General features: G+C 41.1%; 1 protein-coding gene across 4 annotated transcripts in view; it reads right to left on the bottom strand.

Moving 5' to 3' along the window:
• RECK (reversion inducing cysteine rich protein with kazal motifs) overlaps nucleotides 1–15,813 on the bottom strand; it is a 449,691-nt gene that overhangs the window by 177,199 nt on the left and 256,679 nt on the right. For all 4 annotated transcript variants that reach the window (XM_089657195.1, XM_089657193.1, XM_089657194.1 and 1 more), the window contains exons 10-12: nucleotides 13,958–14,137; nucleotides 10,027–10,239; nucleotides 3,475–3,611 (exon numbers count right to left, since the gene is read on the bottom strand). In XM_089657195.1, coding sequence (XP_089513321.1) covers nucleotides 3,475–3,611; nucleotides 10,027–10,239; nucleotides 13,958–14,137 — 530 coding nt within the window. The remainder of the gene's footprint in view (nucleotides 1–3,474; nucleotides 3,612–10,026; nucleotides 10,240–13,957; nucleotides 14,138–15,813) is intronic.

Genomic DNA, 15,813 nt, shown 5'->3' with positions numbered 1-15,813 from the left:
GCGCTGGTTAAATACATAGTTACATAGTTAGTCTAGCTGAAAAAAGACAAAAGTCCATCCAGTTCAACCATTAAAAAAAAAAAAAAAAGTTACATTCCCATACCCACGGTTGATCCAGAGGAAGGCAAAAAACCCCCCAGCAAAGCATGATCCAATTTGCTCCTGCAGGGAAACAAATCCTTCCTGATCCCCCGAGAGGCAATCAGATATTCCCTGGATCAACTTTACCTATAAATGTTAGTATTCAGTTATATTCTGTGTATCTAGGAAAGAATCCAGGCCTTTTTTAAAGCAATCCATGGAGCTGGCCAGAACCAACTCTTGAGGGAGTCTATTCCACATGTTCACAGCTCTCACTGTGAAGAAATATTTCCATGTTTGGAGATTAAATTTATTTTCCTCCAGACGTAAAGAGTGCCCCCTTGTCCTCTGTGATGACTTCAGAGTGAATAACTCTACACAGAGTTCACTATATGAACCACTGATGTATTTATACATGTTGATCATATCCCCTCTTAATCTCTTCTCAAGAGAAAATAAATTCAGTTCCTCTAATCTTTCTTCATAGCTGAGCTCCTCCATGCCTCTTATCAGTTTGGTTGCCCTTATCTGTACTTTCTCCAGTTCCCCAATGTTCTTTTTGTGAATTGGTGCCCAAAACTGAACTGCATGTTCCAGATGAGGTCTTAGTAATGATTTGTACAGGGATAAAATTATATCCCTCTCTCTGGAGTCTATACCTCTTTTAATACAACAGAGGATTTTGATTACGTTAGAAACCGTAGCTTGGAATTGCATGCCATTATTAAGCTTGTGATCTACCAGAATTGGTGTGTGTGTATATACATTATGTATTACATGTACTTATATAGCGTCATCAATTTATGCAGCGCTTTACATATATTGTACATTGACATCAGTCCCTAACCCTTAAGGAGTGTACGATCTAAGGTCCCTAACTTACAATCATCAATACACACATTAGGGACAAATTAGACAGGATCCAATTAACCTAACAGCATGTCTTTAAAGTGTGGAAGGAAACCGGAGTACCTGGAGAAAACCCATGCAGGCACAGGGAGAACATGCAAATGCCAGGCAGTTAATGCCATGTTTGAGATTCAAACCGATGACCCTAGTACTACTAGGCAGAAGTGCTAATCATTGTGCTGCCCCATGTGTATATACCATGTGTACTATGTGTTTGAGCTTTTGGGTGCACATCCTATGGCAATAGGCTGGGCACACCTATGCAATGCAGTCTAGCAGAGAACTCAAAGCAGTATCTGCTGTCCCCTATACACAGATCCCTTAGTCTGGCTAAAAATGTTTTTATATATAAAAAGGCATGAATCTTTGTAGATTGTAATTCAATCATTTTTATCCTGTCAGAGGGCCTGGTTAAAAAACTGACAATTATGGTGAGTACTGTCCATCTCCCTTGCCTGCAAACGGCACTTGCTAGATGTATGTGAACACAGCTAGACTCAGAGGATGATCTGTGGAATGCTGGTGAATAAAAGTAAACAATTAATACATAAATCACTGAAGAACTGAAACATCTCCAGTACAGGGCTTATGTAAAACAAATACGTAGTATGTTAAAAGCTGAAGACGATAACAATAAAAAGGGAAATACTGTGTAGATATATGCAATATACATCCTTACAGTTACTGTATTACATTAATTTATATTCCAGTAAAGAAATGCCTGCATCATACATAATTTGAAATGTCTTTAGTGGGGAAAAGCTTTGCAAACTGTTTTCTACTATTTTGTCACAAGGAAAAAGGATACCTGGATCCTTTCATTTGTATTGAGCAGCACAGCGAGACAGTACAAATATACAGTAAATTTAGAACTTAGTCTTAGGACTCTATTAAGCACAATTTTTCTACTTTTTACATAGGTTTTGCTTCCAATGTTGCCTTACACATTGCTTATATCAGATCTGAAAGCAATCAATTATTGCCTTTTGCATATACTGTATAAGCCACACAGTAAGTATACAGTTATTTGGGCCGATGTTCCTAAGATGCAATGTGTAAAATACTAAACTCTGCACAAGGCCCGGACTGGGGCAAAAAATAGGCCCAGGCATTTTAGACTGAGCAGCCCTTTTTTTTTTTTTTTTTAAATCAAATTACAAATATTGACAACTACCGGTTTACTTTCCACTGGGACTGAGAAAAAAAAGTGATTGTAATTGGTTGGCAGAAGTTACAGCACAGCATTACCACTCACTGATCGGTTGCTAGAGGTTACAGCACACATTATGTCTCACGGATTAGTTGCTAGAGGTTACAGCACACATTAGTCTCACTGATTAGTTGCTAGAGGTTACAGCACACATTACGGCTCACTTATTAGTTGCTAGAGGTTACAGCACATCATTTCTACTTGCTGATTAGTTGATAGAGGTTACTGAACATCATTACTGCTAACTGATTGGTCACAAGAGGTTACTGCACATCATAATTGCTCACTGATATGTTGCACCTCATTAGGTTATTGCACTTTATTTCCACTCACCCTTCACTTAGCTCCATAACCCCAACCAGCTCTCCATAGCCCTGCCCATCACCCCTCTGTACTCTTCATATCCACCCCCACAACCCCATACTTTTCATGGCCTTCTCTACTCTTAGTAGCCCTGCTCACAAAGTTCCCTCTCCATAGCCCCACCACAAAATGCCATTTAGCTACCCATAGTCCACTTCCAAATGCCACTCAGCTCTCCATAAAGCTTCCAACAATGCCCCTCTACTCTCCATAACTCCACCCCTAAATGTCACTCTGCTCTCTATTGGGATACCTCCCAAAGCCCTCTAATTCCAATAGCCCCACCTCAGCCCCACTCAGATTACCAGGATCCCTCTGGCCACTCGCTGTGCCCGATGCAGCCTCAGAGATAAGGCTGGCAGTGTGGGCATTTCCCATAACTCCTCGCCCCATACTGGCCACCTGTCACTGGTTACCCCAGCCACTGACAGGGTTTAGGAACAGTCATAGATAGACAGTCTATATGGGGGGGGGGACCTACTTGGTCCTGACCAGCAGTGCTCACCATCAACAGGCTGTCAGTGCTGCTGGCTGCCACTCTCACTCTGCTCTCAGCTCCTACCTCACAGCCTCCTGAGTCCCAAGCATACAGGATGCTTGGCACGGCATGGGATAAGAGCATCACTGGAGCTCCTGGCCATTTTCCCAGTTCCTTGCTCACTGGGGAATAATACAGCACACAGTGCTGCCTGTTTTCCATGTACCCCATTGCTCTGCAGTGCCAATGAGGCCCTGTTTGTTGGGACATGCAGCCTGGCGGCCGTGACCCGCCGGACAAATGCCCACTATGCTCTATGGCTAGTCCAGACCTGCTCTGCACCTAATCACAAATGTGACAGCTTCATATTCTAAATTGATTATGAACAATACATTTCAATGATGTTCATAGAAGAATATAGACTGTTACTTACGAAGATAGGTTTCCAAAGGAATACAGTCCTCTGTGTCATCAGTGGAAGACAGCATTTCACATATGCTTTCAGCTGTGTGGCTTTCGGGAAATCTACTGTGATCTCCACACTTTCTTAGTATTTCCACACAATCTGCTCTTTTTGGACGAAATAAAAATAATAAGACAATATGTTGTACCAAATAATTTTTCTGAGCAGACACATCAGCACATATAGAATACATAGGATTAAATGCTCTATATAGTTTGATTTTTGTTTAATAAGTCAAATTTATGATAGGCTACATGGCAATAATGCCGCTCACTCACCCCTCCCACTACCATGAATTGCCTTCCAACCACACTTTCTAACGTCACCTGAATTCTTCTACCCTGGTCAAGACTACCTTCCAGCAGTACTTTCTAATGTATGTATATTGGCTCAAAAACACCTCCCAGTTCACTGCTCTGGCCAGGACCATCCATTGTTCATCAAGATTAAAGCTGTCATACAAACCAAATTTGCAAAGGCTGTCTATCATATCACTCTCTTGAGTATTATGCTGCTTTCATTGAACTCACACAGATAATGCGAAGTCTTAGCATCCTGTCAGATAACACACACACACAAATATTTCCTTATGGTTTTATGTACCTACCAAAGCATCCAATAAAAAAAATAACCTATTAGATAACGTGCAGCTTTAATGGTACACATGCATGTGATGCATAGCTGTCATGGTATTCTGTAGGGTGTAATGTATAGCTGATAATGTGTAGCTGTAATAGCAATCTGTCAGGTAATGTGCACATCTCACATCATTTTCTCTAGTGATGTGACTTCTCAGAGCTTTTGATCAGATAATGTGTTGATATAACATTCTCTTTAGTAATATGCAGTAATATTGCCACTCTCTCTGCTAACAAGCTGTTCTTTTAAGTACCAAATTACAAAGCTTTCTTCTTACAGCTACAAAAAAACACATGTGTTTCTTATACAGTTGCAAGAAAAAGTATGTGAACCCCTTGGGATTACGTGGAGTTTTGCATGAATTGGGCATAAAATGTGCTCTGAACGTCATCTAAGTTACAACAATAGAAGAACACAGTCTGCTGAACATAATACTACACAAACATTAGATGTTGCCATGGTTTAATTGCACATAACATGTAAACATTCACAGTGCAGGGAGGAAAAAGTATGTGAGGCCCTAGCTTAATGACTTCTCCCAGAGCTAATTGGAGCCAGGAGTGAGCCAACCTTGACTCCAATCAGTGTGATGATATTGGATGTGTTGCTGACAGCTGTCCTGCCCTTAAAAAACACACACCTGTTTTGGGTTTACTGGTTTCAAGAAGCACTGTCTGATGTGAACCATGCCTTGCAGAAAAGAGCTCTCAGAAGACCTACGATCAAGAATTGTTGACTTGCATGAAGCTGGAAAGGGTTACAAAAGTATCTCCAAAAGCCTTGATGTTCATGTGTCCACGGTAAGACAGACTGTCTACAAATGGAGAAAGTTTAGCACTGTTGCTACTCTCCCTAGGCATTGTCGTCCTGTAAATGACTGCAAGAGCACAGCGCAGAATGCTGCATGAGGTAAAGAAGAATCCCAGAGTGTCAGCTAAAGACCTACAGAAATCTCTGGCACATGCTAACATTTTTGTTGACACATCTACAATAAGGAAAACATTAAACAAGAATGGAGTACATGGGAGGACACCACGGAGGAAGCCATTGCTGTCCAAAAAGAATATTGCAGCATGTTTGAAGTTTGCAAAAGAGCACCTGGATGTTCCACAGCACTACTGGCAAAATATACTGTGGACAGATGAAACCAAGATTGAGTTGTTTGGGAAGAACACACAACACTATGTGTGGAGAAAAAAAGGCACAGCACACCAACATCAAAACCTCATCCCCACTGTAAAACATGGCGGAGGGAGCATCATGGTTTGGGGCTGCTTTGCTGCCTCAGGGCCTGGATGGATTGTTGTCATTGATGGGAAAATGAATTCCAGAGTTTATGAAGACATTTTGCAGGAAAACGTACGACCATCTGTCCGCCAACTGAAGCTCCGCAGAGGATGGGTGATGCAACAGGACAATGACCCAAAGCATACAAGTAATTCAACAAAACAATGGCTGCAACAGCACAGAATACACCTTCTGGAGTGGCCCAGTGAGAGTCCTGACCTCAACCCGACTGAAATGCTTTGGCATGACCTTAAGAGAGCGATTCACACCAGACATCCCAAGAATATTGCTACACTGAAACAGTTTTGTGAAGAGGAGTGGTCCAAAATTACTCCAGATCATTGTGCAGGTCTGATCTGCAACTACAGGAAACGTTTGGTTGAGGTTATTGCTGCCAAAGGAGGGTCAACCAGTTATTAAGTCCAAAGGTTCACATACTTTTTCCTCCCTGCACTGTGAATATTTACATGTTATGTGCAATTAAACCATGGCAACATCTAATGTTTGTGTAGTATTATGTTCAGCAGACTGTGTTCTTCTATTGTTGTGACTTAGATGACGTTCAGAGCACATTTTATGCCCAATTCATGCAAAACTCCACGTAATCCCAAAGGGTTCACATACTTTTTCTTGCAACTGTACATATAAGCAAAAGTGTACCTCTCCCAGAAAGGGCAATGTTACACACAATGCTAACAATGTTTCTCTCTCCCAGAAAGGGCAATGTTACAAACAATGCTAACAATGTGTCTTAGCAGGCAAGATGTGGGAAAAGGATGTCAGAGCAAAGGAGTGAAAAGAGTGGGAAGATAAGGCAAACTTTAGTTTATTTTACTTGTCATATTTTTTTTACTGTAGTAATAGCTTCTCTTTATGGAGACATCAGGCCCCTCATAGTTACATAGTTAGTCTGGCTGAAAAAAGAAAAGTCTATCTAGTTCAACCATAAAAAAAAAAAAAAGAAATGTTATAATCCTATACCCACAGGTTATCCAGAGGAAGGCAACCCCCCCCCCCCCAATTTGCTCCTGCAGGGGAAAAATTCCTTCCTGCCCGAGGATATTCCCTGGATCAACTTTACCTGTAAATGTTTGTATCCAGTTATATTATGTGTATCTAGGAAAGAATCCAGGCTGAAATCTGCTGAGCAAGTGGACTCCTGGCGGAGTCTGCCTTATCTTGAAGGAGCCATACTCAGAATAAATGTCAGCCAGCCAATCTGCCTGGTTTTCTCTGTGTACCCAGCTGTCTTTGGACAGCTAGGTAGACAGAGACACTGTACCCAGAGGCGGCTCTTTAATTGGGCAAATTAAACAGTTGCCTAAGGCCTTGCACTCATGGCTGCCTCATTTGCATGTGATCAATCATGAATGCTGGCACCGGCCTCCCCCCTCCACCCAGCCAGGACTCTCTGGCCCAGGGGCGGACTGACCAATTGGACACTGCCTGAGTGCCCTGGGCCAGTAGGGGCCTCGTCATTGAGAGACCCAGAGTGGTGGCAGTAGGTGCAGGGAACAGAACAGCTAAGGCATCGAGGTGCAGGCAAGATGACAGCACCCGGCTCCAGGTACCATTTCCACAAGGCGACCAGGTGGGCCCGGAGACTGAGGATGCAAGGAAAGTGAGGAGCGAGGGCTGATAGGACCAATAGCCCTGGAGGAAGAAGAGCTCCAAAGATGCAAGCAACAGCAGGCACAGCATGCCCGGCACCTCCCACAGCCTGGAACCCCTGGACTCCTTCTTTAACCTCCTCTCCACTTCCATGAACGGAGAAAAGGCTGTCCAGGGCTGGAGAATGAGGATGGCAGGTGGCCAGGAACCACTCCATCTCACATCAAATAGGTCTGCTGGAAGGAGCAGAGCACCTCCTGTCCTCACCCAGAATAAGAACAGGCCCTGACTGATGCTGGCCATCATGAATATCCTGCTGGCATGGAAGGCACCTTATAGAGCATCACACACACCTTTCCACAGGCAAGGACTGGGACATGGGGGCACAGGAGGGACTGCAGACAGGGACAGGGCTGGAAGTGCAGAGTAGGGACTGCAGACAGGGACAATGATAGGGGTCTCTCTCACCCCTATTTGTCTCTCTCTCTGAATTCCTATCTTTAACCCCCCTCTCTCTCCTTTTCTCACCCCTTTTTTCTCTATCATCCCCCTGTCACTTCTTTCTTTCACCCCCCCTCACCTCTCTCTCTCTCATCCTCTATCACCCCCCTCTCTCTCACCCCTCTCTTTTTCACCTCCCCTCTCCCATTCTCACCACCCTCTCTCTGACACCCCCCTCACCCCCCTTCTCTCTCTCACCCTCATCTCGCTGTCTTTCACCTCCCTCTCTTTCTCACCCCCCTCTCTCTCTCTCTCACACTTCCTCTCTCTCACCCCCTCTCTCTCACTCATCCTTTCTCTCTCACCCCCTCCCTCACCCTTCCTCTCTCTCCCACCCCCTTCCTCACCCCCCTCTCTCTCTCTCACCCCTCCCTCTCTTTCACCCTCCTCTCACTTACCACCCCCCCTTTCTGTCTCTCTCTTACTCCCTCTCTCTCTCACCCTCCTCTTTCTCATCCCCCTCTCACCCTCCCACTCTCTCTCTCACCACCCACCTCTCCTTTCTCTCTCTGCACTGTGCTGGGTTTCCCCCCACTCTCCTTCCTCTGTTGATGTGCAATGACTTAGTGACACCCCCTCCCAATTCTCCCAGGGCACAGGACTGGAGGGGTTGTCACCTTGCTGGGTCCCAGATGTTGTATTGGCTGCATGTGTGTGATGGATGAGGAGGATGCCCTGGAAGTGGTGCTGATCTCCTGTGTCCTAGATCTGTGCATCTTTCTGCAGCCATTTTGATTGTTTGAATTATTTTTCCATTATGTGAATGAGTGGGGCCTTAATTTTAAGTTTTGCCTAAGACCTCACAAAGCCTAGAGCCGACTGACTGTTCCCAGCTGATCACCTTACAACAGGAGAAGCAGAGAGATCAGTACTTCTGGATGGGTACAGAATTAATGGATCAGCAGCTGAAGCTACATGCACCATTCTCAAGCTCCGTCTTTAACCCCCTCGGTACTGGCATTCATTTTCAAAAAATGTAGCAAAAAATGAGATTACCTTAGGGTGCCTACTTTCCAAAAAAAGGTAATTTGGGGGGGATTTTGTACCATTGTGGCTTTTTTTATTTTAACAGAAAGTAAAGGGAAACAGTTTTTTTTCAGAATTTTTGGTCTTTTTTTTTATTTTTATAGTAAAGGAAAAAAAAAACATCAGTCACTAAAGTATTTTATGTGTGCACACTTAGAATCCTGTGTAAATGCATATATATGTATAGTAATTAGAGGAATTGTATGCATCTAAATGCTGTACGCATCAAAACCTTTCTAAGTGCAGGTACTTTAGGCATGTATTTTACATAAGAACCTGTGTACTATGCAGAAAATATGCATACGCCCACGTGAATGAGTACTTAAAGCTAGAAAAAAGTACAAAGGACAGTGTAAACAAAAGCTAGACTTGCAGAAAGTTATAAGTGCTTAGGAGTCATCTAAACACCCCAAAATATACCAGGTCTTGGAAATGCCCTGATGGTAACATGCTGGTGTGACCCAAATGGAAATCAGCAATAGCTCTTAGAAGCATACTTGTAAGAAGCTTTTGAACTGTTAATTGCATGATTATGCCATTGTGCTGGCAGACAGATGTAGAATGTTCCTGTGACTACATACTATGGAGCTCCTGTGACCAGGCCAAAATACTCTTAACAGATGAGCCTGAGCAAAAAGTTTAGTCCAGACTTTTTTAGCCAGAGTACCATGGCACTATGGGGTGCCTTCTGGGTTCTTCAGGGGTGCCTAGGCAAAATGCATAAAATTGCTTCAAATTACCCAAATATTGTTAACAAGTCAGCAGATGGATCAAGACTGCTTTTTAGGTACACAAAGCCAGAGGTTTTTATTGTGCAGATTTACAACCTAGGGTACTTTGCAGGCCAACCACTGGCATCCTAACAGTCATTGATATCATTAGTATGGAGAACTTTGGGTGTTTGAGAAGCATCTTGTTTGCCCCTGCAGGCAAGGGGCAGGCCTGTTTGGGGTCTTGTTAGCTGAGTAAGGGAGATAAACTGAGGGAGTAGAGAAATGCTGGGTCACTAGTCAGTGCCAGTGGGCAAAGGTATATTTTCTTGTAAGAATAAATCACTTAATGTTGGGTATCCTATGTGTTTGGAAGCTGCTGCATTATGTAAAAATGTTAGTTTAGTTTTTTACATTTTAAAATGGGGTGTTTTGAGATTGCCCATAATTTTAAAGGGTGCCTTGACTTAAAAAGGTTTGTGGTTGGAGACTGAATACTTGCATTGTATCTGTGTGAAGCTGATAATCTCAGCAAGGGTGTAAAGGTATTCTGTTGATGGGTAAAGAAAGTACAATGAAAGCTATTTGGCATTATTGCAGTGAGATTTGCGATCACAGCAGAATCGCAGCGATTTTGCCTGAGATCACAAAACACCAGATGTGAATGGGGCCTTAAGTTGTCAAAATATATATTTATGCAAATACTGTATAAATAAAAGTAGAAAATCATGATAATAGATGCACTTACTTGCAAATTATGCTGCCCCGAGATCTACCATGGCAAGGTTTGATCTGCAAAGAACAAGCAATTGCCTTCCACATTTCAGGATGACACTTTCGAATATCTAGAACTGGAATGTTCATGAAAGGCATCTTGATGCTACCTTTCTCCCACAACTTCATGTCATTCATTGCTCCTTGGTCTGATTGTGCATTACAACTCCTGAATAGTTCAATTGGCCTGAAAAAGAAAAAAAAACACACTATACAATGTACTATTTTTTTCATAAATGCCTGCACCCTATTTACTAAAGTTTATGTGCATATAGAGATGAAATCAATAATAAAAGATACGCAAATCATATCCCCGTATTTATTATGTACCTGTGGCATGCAGGCAGAATAAATACTAAAAGTACACATGCTGAATTTACTAACAAGTATGGTTTGTTATTGAGGATATGGCAAGCTAAGCCATAGCACACCACTAATATAAATGTAAAAGAGTTTTTTTTGGTCTAACTGACTGCATTAGGAATAACACGTTCCCGTTATGCAGCAACACAATTTCATTCAGTGTGCATTGATATGTTTAAAGGTGACTGCAAAAAAAAAAAAAGAGTAAAGTCAAAAAAACCATAATGCATGCTGTGCTAGGAGGTAACAAAATGCACATGTGCCAATATGCTCATTAATGCCATGGTCATACATAATTTCATACACTGGTGGCTCTGAATAGGTTTTCAATGATAAATACCCGTACATATGTTGCCAGGGTACATCACATGTAACACAAATGTTTTCATCCTTAAAGCCAACAAATCCAAATGTGCTTTGGGCTCATACTCAGGGATCCCATCCCTAAACAGGCACCTTGTGGCCTTCCAACTAGAGGTCCTTCACCTCAGAAAGTTCTATAGCCTGGATGTTATATAAATCCTGCCCAAGACTAGGCCCTGCATTATTTAAGGTCATTTGTCTTGAGAGATACACTATATTGTCAAAAGTATTGGGACACCCCTCCAAATTATTGGATTCAGGTGTTCCAATCACCTCCATGGCTACAGGTGTATAAAATCAAGCACCTAGGCATGCAGACTGCTTCTACAAACATTTGTAAAAGAATGGGTCACTCTCAGGAGCTCAGTGAATTTAAGCGTGGTACTGTGATAGGTTGCAACCTGTGCAATAAGTCCATCTGTGAAATTTCATTGCTACTAAATATTCCACGCTCAACTGTTAATGGTATTATAACAAAGTGGAAGCAACTGGGAACAACATCAACTCAGCCATGAAGTGGTAGGCCATGTAAAATGACAGATTGGGGTCAGCGCATGCTAAAGTGCACAGTGCACAGAAGTTGACAACTATCTGCAGAGTCAATAGCTAAAGACCTGCAAACTTCATGTGGCCTTCAGATTAGCACAACTGTGTAGAGAGCTTCATGGAATGCGTTTCTATGGCTGAGCAGCTGCACCCAAGCCTTACATTACTAATTGCAATGCAAAGAATCGGATGCAGTGGTGTAAAACACTCTGCCACTGGACTCTAGAGCAGTGGAGATGTGTTCTCTGTAGTGACAAATCACGCTTCTCTATCTTGCAATCTGATGGATGTGTCTGGTTTTGGCAGTTGCCAGGAGAGCGGTACTTGACTAACTGGATTGTGCCAAGTATGAAGTTTGGTGGAGGGGGGATTATGGTGTGGGGTTGTTTTTCAGGGGTTGGGCTTGGCCCCTTTGTTCCAGCGAAGGGAACTCTTAAGGCGTCAGCATATTAAGACATTTTGGACAATTTCATGTCCCCTGCTTTGTGGGAACAGTTTGGGGATGGCCCCTTCCTCTTCCTGTTCCAACATGACTGTGCACCAGGGCACAAAGCAAGGTCCATAAAGAAATGGATGAGCGGGTTTGGGGTGGAGGAACTTGACTGGCTTGGACAGAGTCCTGACCTCAATCCAACAGAACACCTTTGAGATGAATTAGAGTGAAGACTGTGAGCCAGGTCTTCTTGTCTGACAACAGTGCCTGACCTCATAAATGCTCTCCAGGAAGAATGGTTAAACAGTCCCATAGATACACTCCTAAACCTTGTGGACAGCCTTCCTAGAAGTGTTCAAGCTGTTATAGCTGGAAAGGATGGGCCAACTCAATTTTGAATCCTACGGACTAAGACTGGGATGCCATTAAAATTTATGTGCTTGTAAAGGCAGGTGTCCCAATACTTTTGGCAATATAGTGTATAGTCAAATGCATTCAAGTTTTGCACAACAAAGACTTTTTTGTAGATAACACTGTGCTGAGTGTAGTGATGAAGTGGGAAAATAGTAAAATTAGAAATAACTTTGGAAAACCACAAAGCTATTGGATGTAACTTGACATGTTGTGGTTGATTTACTTGAGTATAGCATGTTCACTTTACAAAGTGAAGGTTTACACTTATTACACTAAACTTAAGTAATAAGGTAAAGCCTTACTCACTTCAAACATCTAGTCATATTTAAAAAAATCCTGTTTTAATTTGTTTCCCTAGCTTGTAATTCACCGTATTGACTTAGTAAAGTGAAGGCTCACTTTCCTAAGTGAACATACTGCATTACTTTAATAAATCAACTCAATTGTATTCTCGTTTAAACTAAATTAAAATTGACATTAAAATGTATTGCTCAGTGCTGCCCTAATGAATACTGAGCAATAGTAGACTTTGTGAGGAGTAGCAATGACTGTTCATTCTGTCTACTAAAAAATATTACTACTAGTAAGTCATAACTATTTGTATACATATACGACTAGAAATGCATTAATGATGTGCCTAATGCACACAATACAATGTTTTATATTAGGCAGCTTAAAGGGAATATATAGTCTTTTCAATGTACAATCAAAAAGATCCGCTTGATGAAAAATAGCTTTAAAACTGGCCCATATGCAGATTATTTTTTCTTATTTTCTTCCTTTAAAAGCTATACAACTGTTGCTATACAAATAACGCTTTCTAAAAATGCATACAGTATGTATCAGTTGACACAAGAAAAGAAGCTTGTAAAAATGTGAAGGTCACAAAAATAATTACTTTAAGGTACAACACTGCAAAAATTATATATATTAAAAAAAAAAACCTCTCTCTCTCTCTCTCTCTCTCGAACCCTACTGACTAAGACTGGGATGCCATTAAAGTTCATGTGCATGTAAAGGCAGGCGTCCCAATACTTTTGGCAATATATATGTGTGTGTGTGTATATATATATATATATATATATATATATATATATATATATATATATATATATATATATATATATACATACATACATACATACATACACACCACACACTCTCTATTATTTTAAGCTGTGAAATTGAAGAACTGCACACACTTATTTTCCAAATGTACCAGAGGTTTAGTGTAAATGGTGCATACCTTATAATGTGATTAGGCAAGGGTGCATAGAAAATTTTAGACACAAAATAGTTTCAGCATTCAAAAGAAGGAGCAAAAACTCATACCAATCTGAATGCAGAAAAATTCTGAATGCCAAAACCAAACAAGGTTTTGTGTGCATCTGTGTGCTTTTAAAAAATATCCTTTTGGATTTAATAAAGTATTCTAAATTCTTAACTGCACATAAAATGATTGTGGGTTTGGGTATTCACAATTTGTTCATAATGGAGGGATCTAATATTTAAAATGAATGATCATCAGAATTTTGGAGTGGAGCGCAGAATCAAGTTTATTCCATCTTTTCAAATTCTTTCTTCCAGAGTTTTTGAAAATCTTTTATGACCAGTCTTCAACGTTATGTTTTAGATGGGAAAAAACTATCCTTTCACTCTACACATCATATCAAATCAAATCAGGACGGTATCTTACCCAGTGACCTTTAAAAGAAGAGTAGCACAAATAGTAGTAAGGAAATACTTAGTATAGCTGAACTTAAAATCAAGTTAAAAAAATGTTTACCGGTTATTAAAGTTGGTACAGTAAGTAAGGTTCCGACATCCCAGTTGACAAGGTTCTCTTACGTCTGCTAGGCACGTTAGCATTGGTGACTCTGATGGGTTGTATTCACATTCATTATCAAACTTTTGCCAGTTTTGAGTATTTCCCCAGCTGGTACTGTATAATTTTGTACACAATTCCCTAAAACAATAAACATTTTTAAAGCAAACAGATTAATTCACCTAAAACCTTTTCTTTTTCAACAGTTTAATCGTCTGCTATGAAAAAGCTGCATAAAATCTACAAAATGGCATCAGTTTTGCCTTCTGTATTTTAATAAATGAACAAAGGTAATAAGCAGGACTCTAATGCTAGCATACCATAGCAATACCTAGGAAACAATTGTCTCTAGCGTGCAAAATGAACTCTATAGATAGTTACCAAGTACATAATTTTTTTATCACTTAATTAATCATTAAACTTGTGTCTTTTTCTTTATAGCCCGCCCTACTTTTTCTCAGTGTGCTTTATGCTGTGGGGATTATCCCTAAAATGTAAGACTGCCTCGTTAAACATTCTGAATTGTTTTGAAGTACAGTATGTACATGTATATACATGTACAGTATAATATACATGCAAAATGATGGCATGCGCAACATTCTCAAAGTGTTACTGGAACATATAAATGTATTTACTTGGGCTGTTTTATTATAGTAGTAAATAATGTTCATTTAGCAAACTGATTGCTCATCAAGCAGAATGAAACTGTGTTAATTTCAACCATTTAATAATGTACAAGGCAAAATTGTGTTTATTAGATTCCCTTGTATATAATCAGGTTGAAAGTGAATACAGCTTCACTTTGCTAAATGAACATTCCCTATTTCTTTTGCAAAAAAATCCTAAGGCCTTGTCCAAGGCATAAAACAATCGTAAAAAAATCCTATGGCCTTGTCCAGGGCCTTATCGGGACTTTTGGTTGTCCCTATCTGGCCCTTGATACCTCCAGTGTCAGCATGCTTCTCTGACCCTGTCTGAGGAGCTGATTAGTACAGTGATGCATGCTTGGTTTTGGCAGGAAAGCATTACATAGGAAAAATCTTGACTCTCCCCCACCACTCTTCTACCCACCCGAGTTGAACCTGTGTTTGTGCCTGCATGCTGTAAACCCCAGGAGTCATGTACCTGTTCTTCACTCCAGGTCAAAATCTCCAGAAACCCTTGGCTGTTCTGATCTCTGCCTCTCTTTCTCCGATCACAGTGCTTTTCAGAGAGTATTTGACAGGGGGTGAGGAGGTGTTATATTGTCTCCTCGCCACTTAATTTAATCCTGTTGCACTACCGTGCTGCAATCGTGTGCATTGCATGTGATTGTGGCATGGCAAAAATGAACTCAGTGGGCGAGTCTGACAAGCAGTGGCGCTTATCAAACTCTGCACCCCAAATTAAAAATTATGTTGCTGCGAAGCAAAGCTTCATGGACACAGTAAGTGAACAGCCCCATCTGACTGCTATTACAGTTCAGATGGACAGTTGGAAGGCAATAAAACCATGGCTCAGCCACCTGTTTTTATGGCCCTCAACCACCCATATGAAAAAGACCTATTTCATTACCAATTTTGTACCTATTATTCCTAGGGCAAGGTTTTTGTTTTTTATGTTTACATATTCATGGACATTCCAAGGTCTAAAATTAATATTGGGCATAATTAAGATCGGCACTTTGCAACAATGCCAGGGTCTCATGTGGCCCTTTGGGAAAATTAATTTCCCACCCCTGGTATAGATGTAGAAAACTACTGAGAGATGGCATCCCTGGTATCACATCTCTTTTCCTGTTTCTAATAGCCAGTCATATATTACTGTCAACAGCTAGG

Source organism: Staurois parvus, unplaced genomic scaffold (assembly GCF_062004578.1).
Source record: "Staurois parvus isolate SC_StPar_1 unplaced genomic scaffold, SC_StPar_1.0 ptg000974l, whole genome shotgun sequence".
Lineage (NCBI taxonomy): Eukaryota > Metazoa > Chordata > Amphibia > Anura > Ranidae > Staurois > Staurois parvus.
Note: the sequence above shows the minus strand (reverse complement) of the source record. Positions and strands in the feature narration are given on the sequence as shown.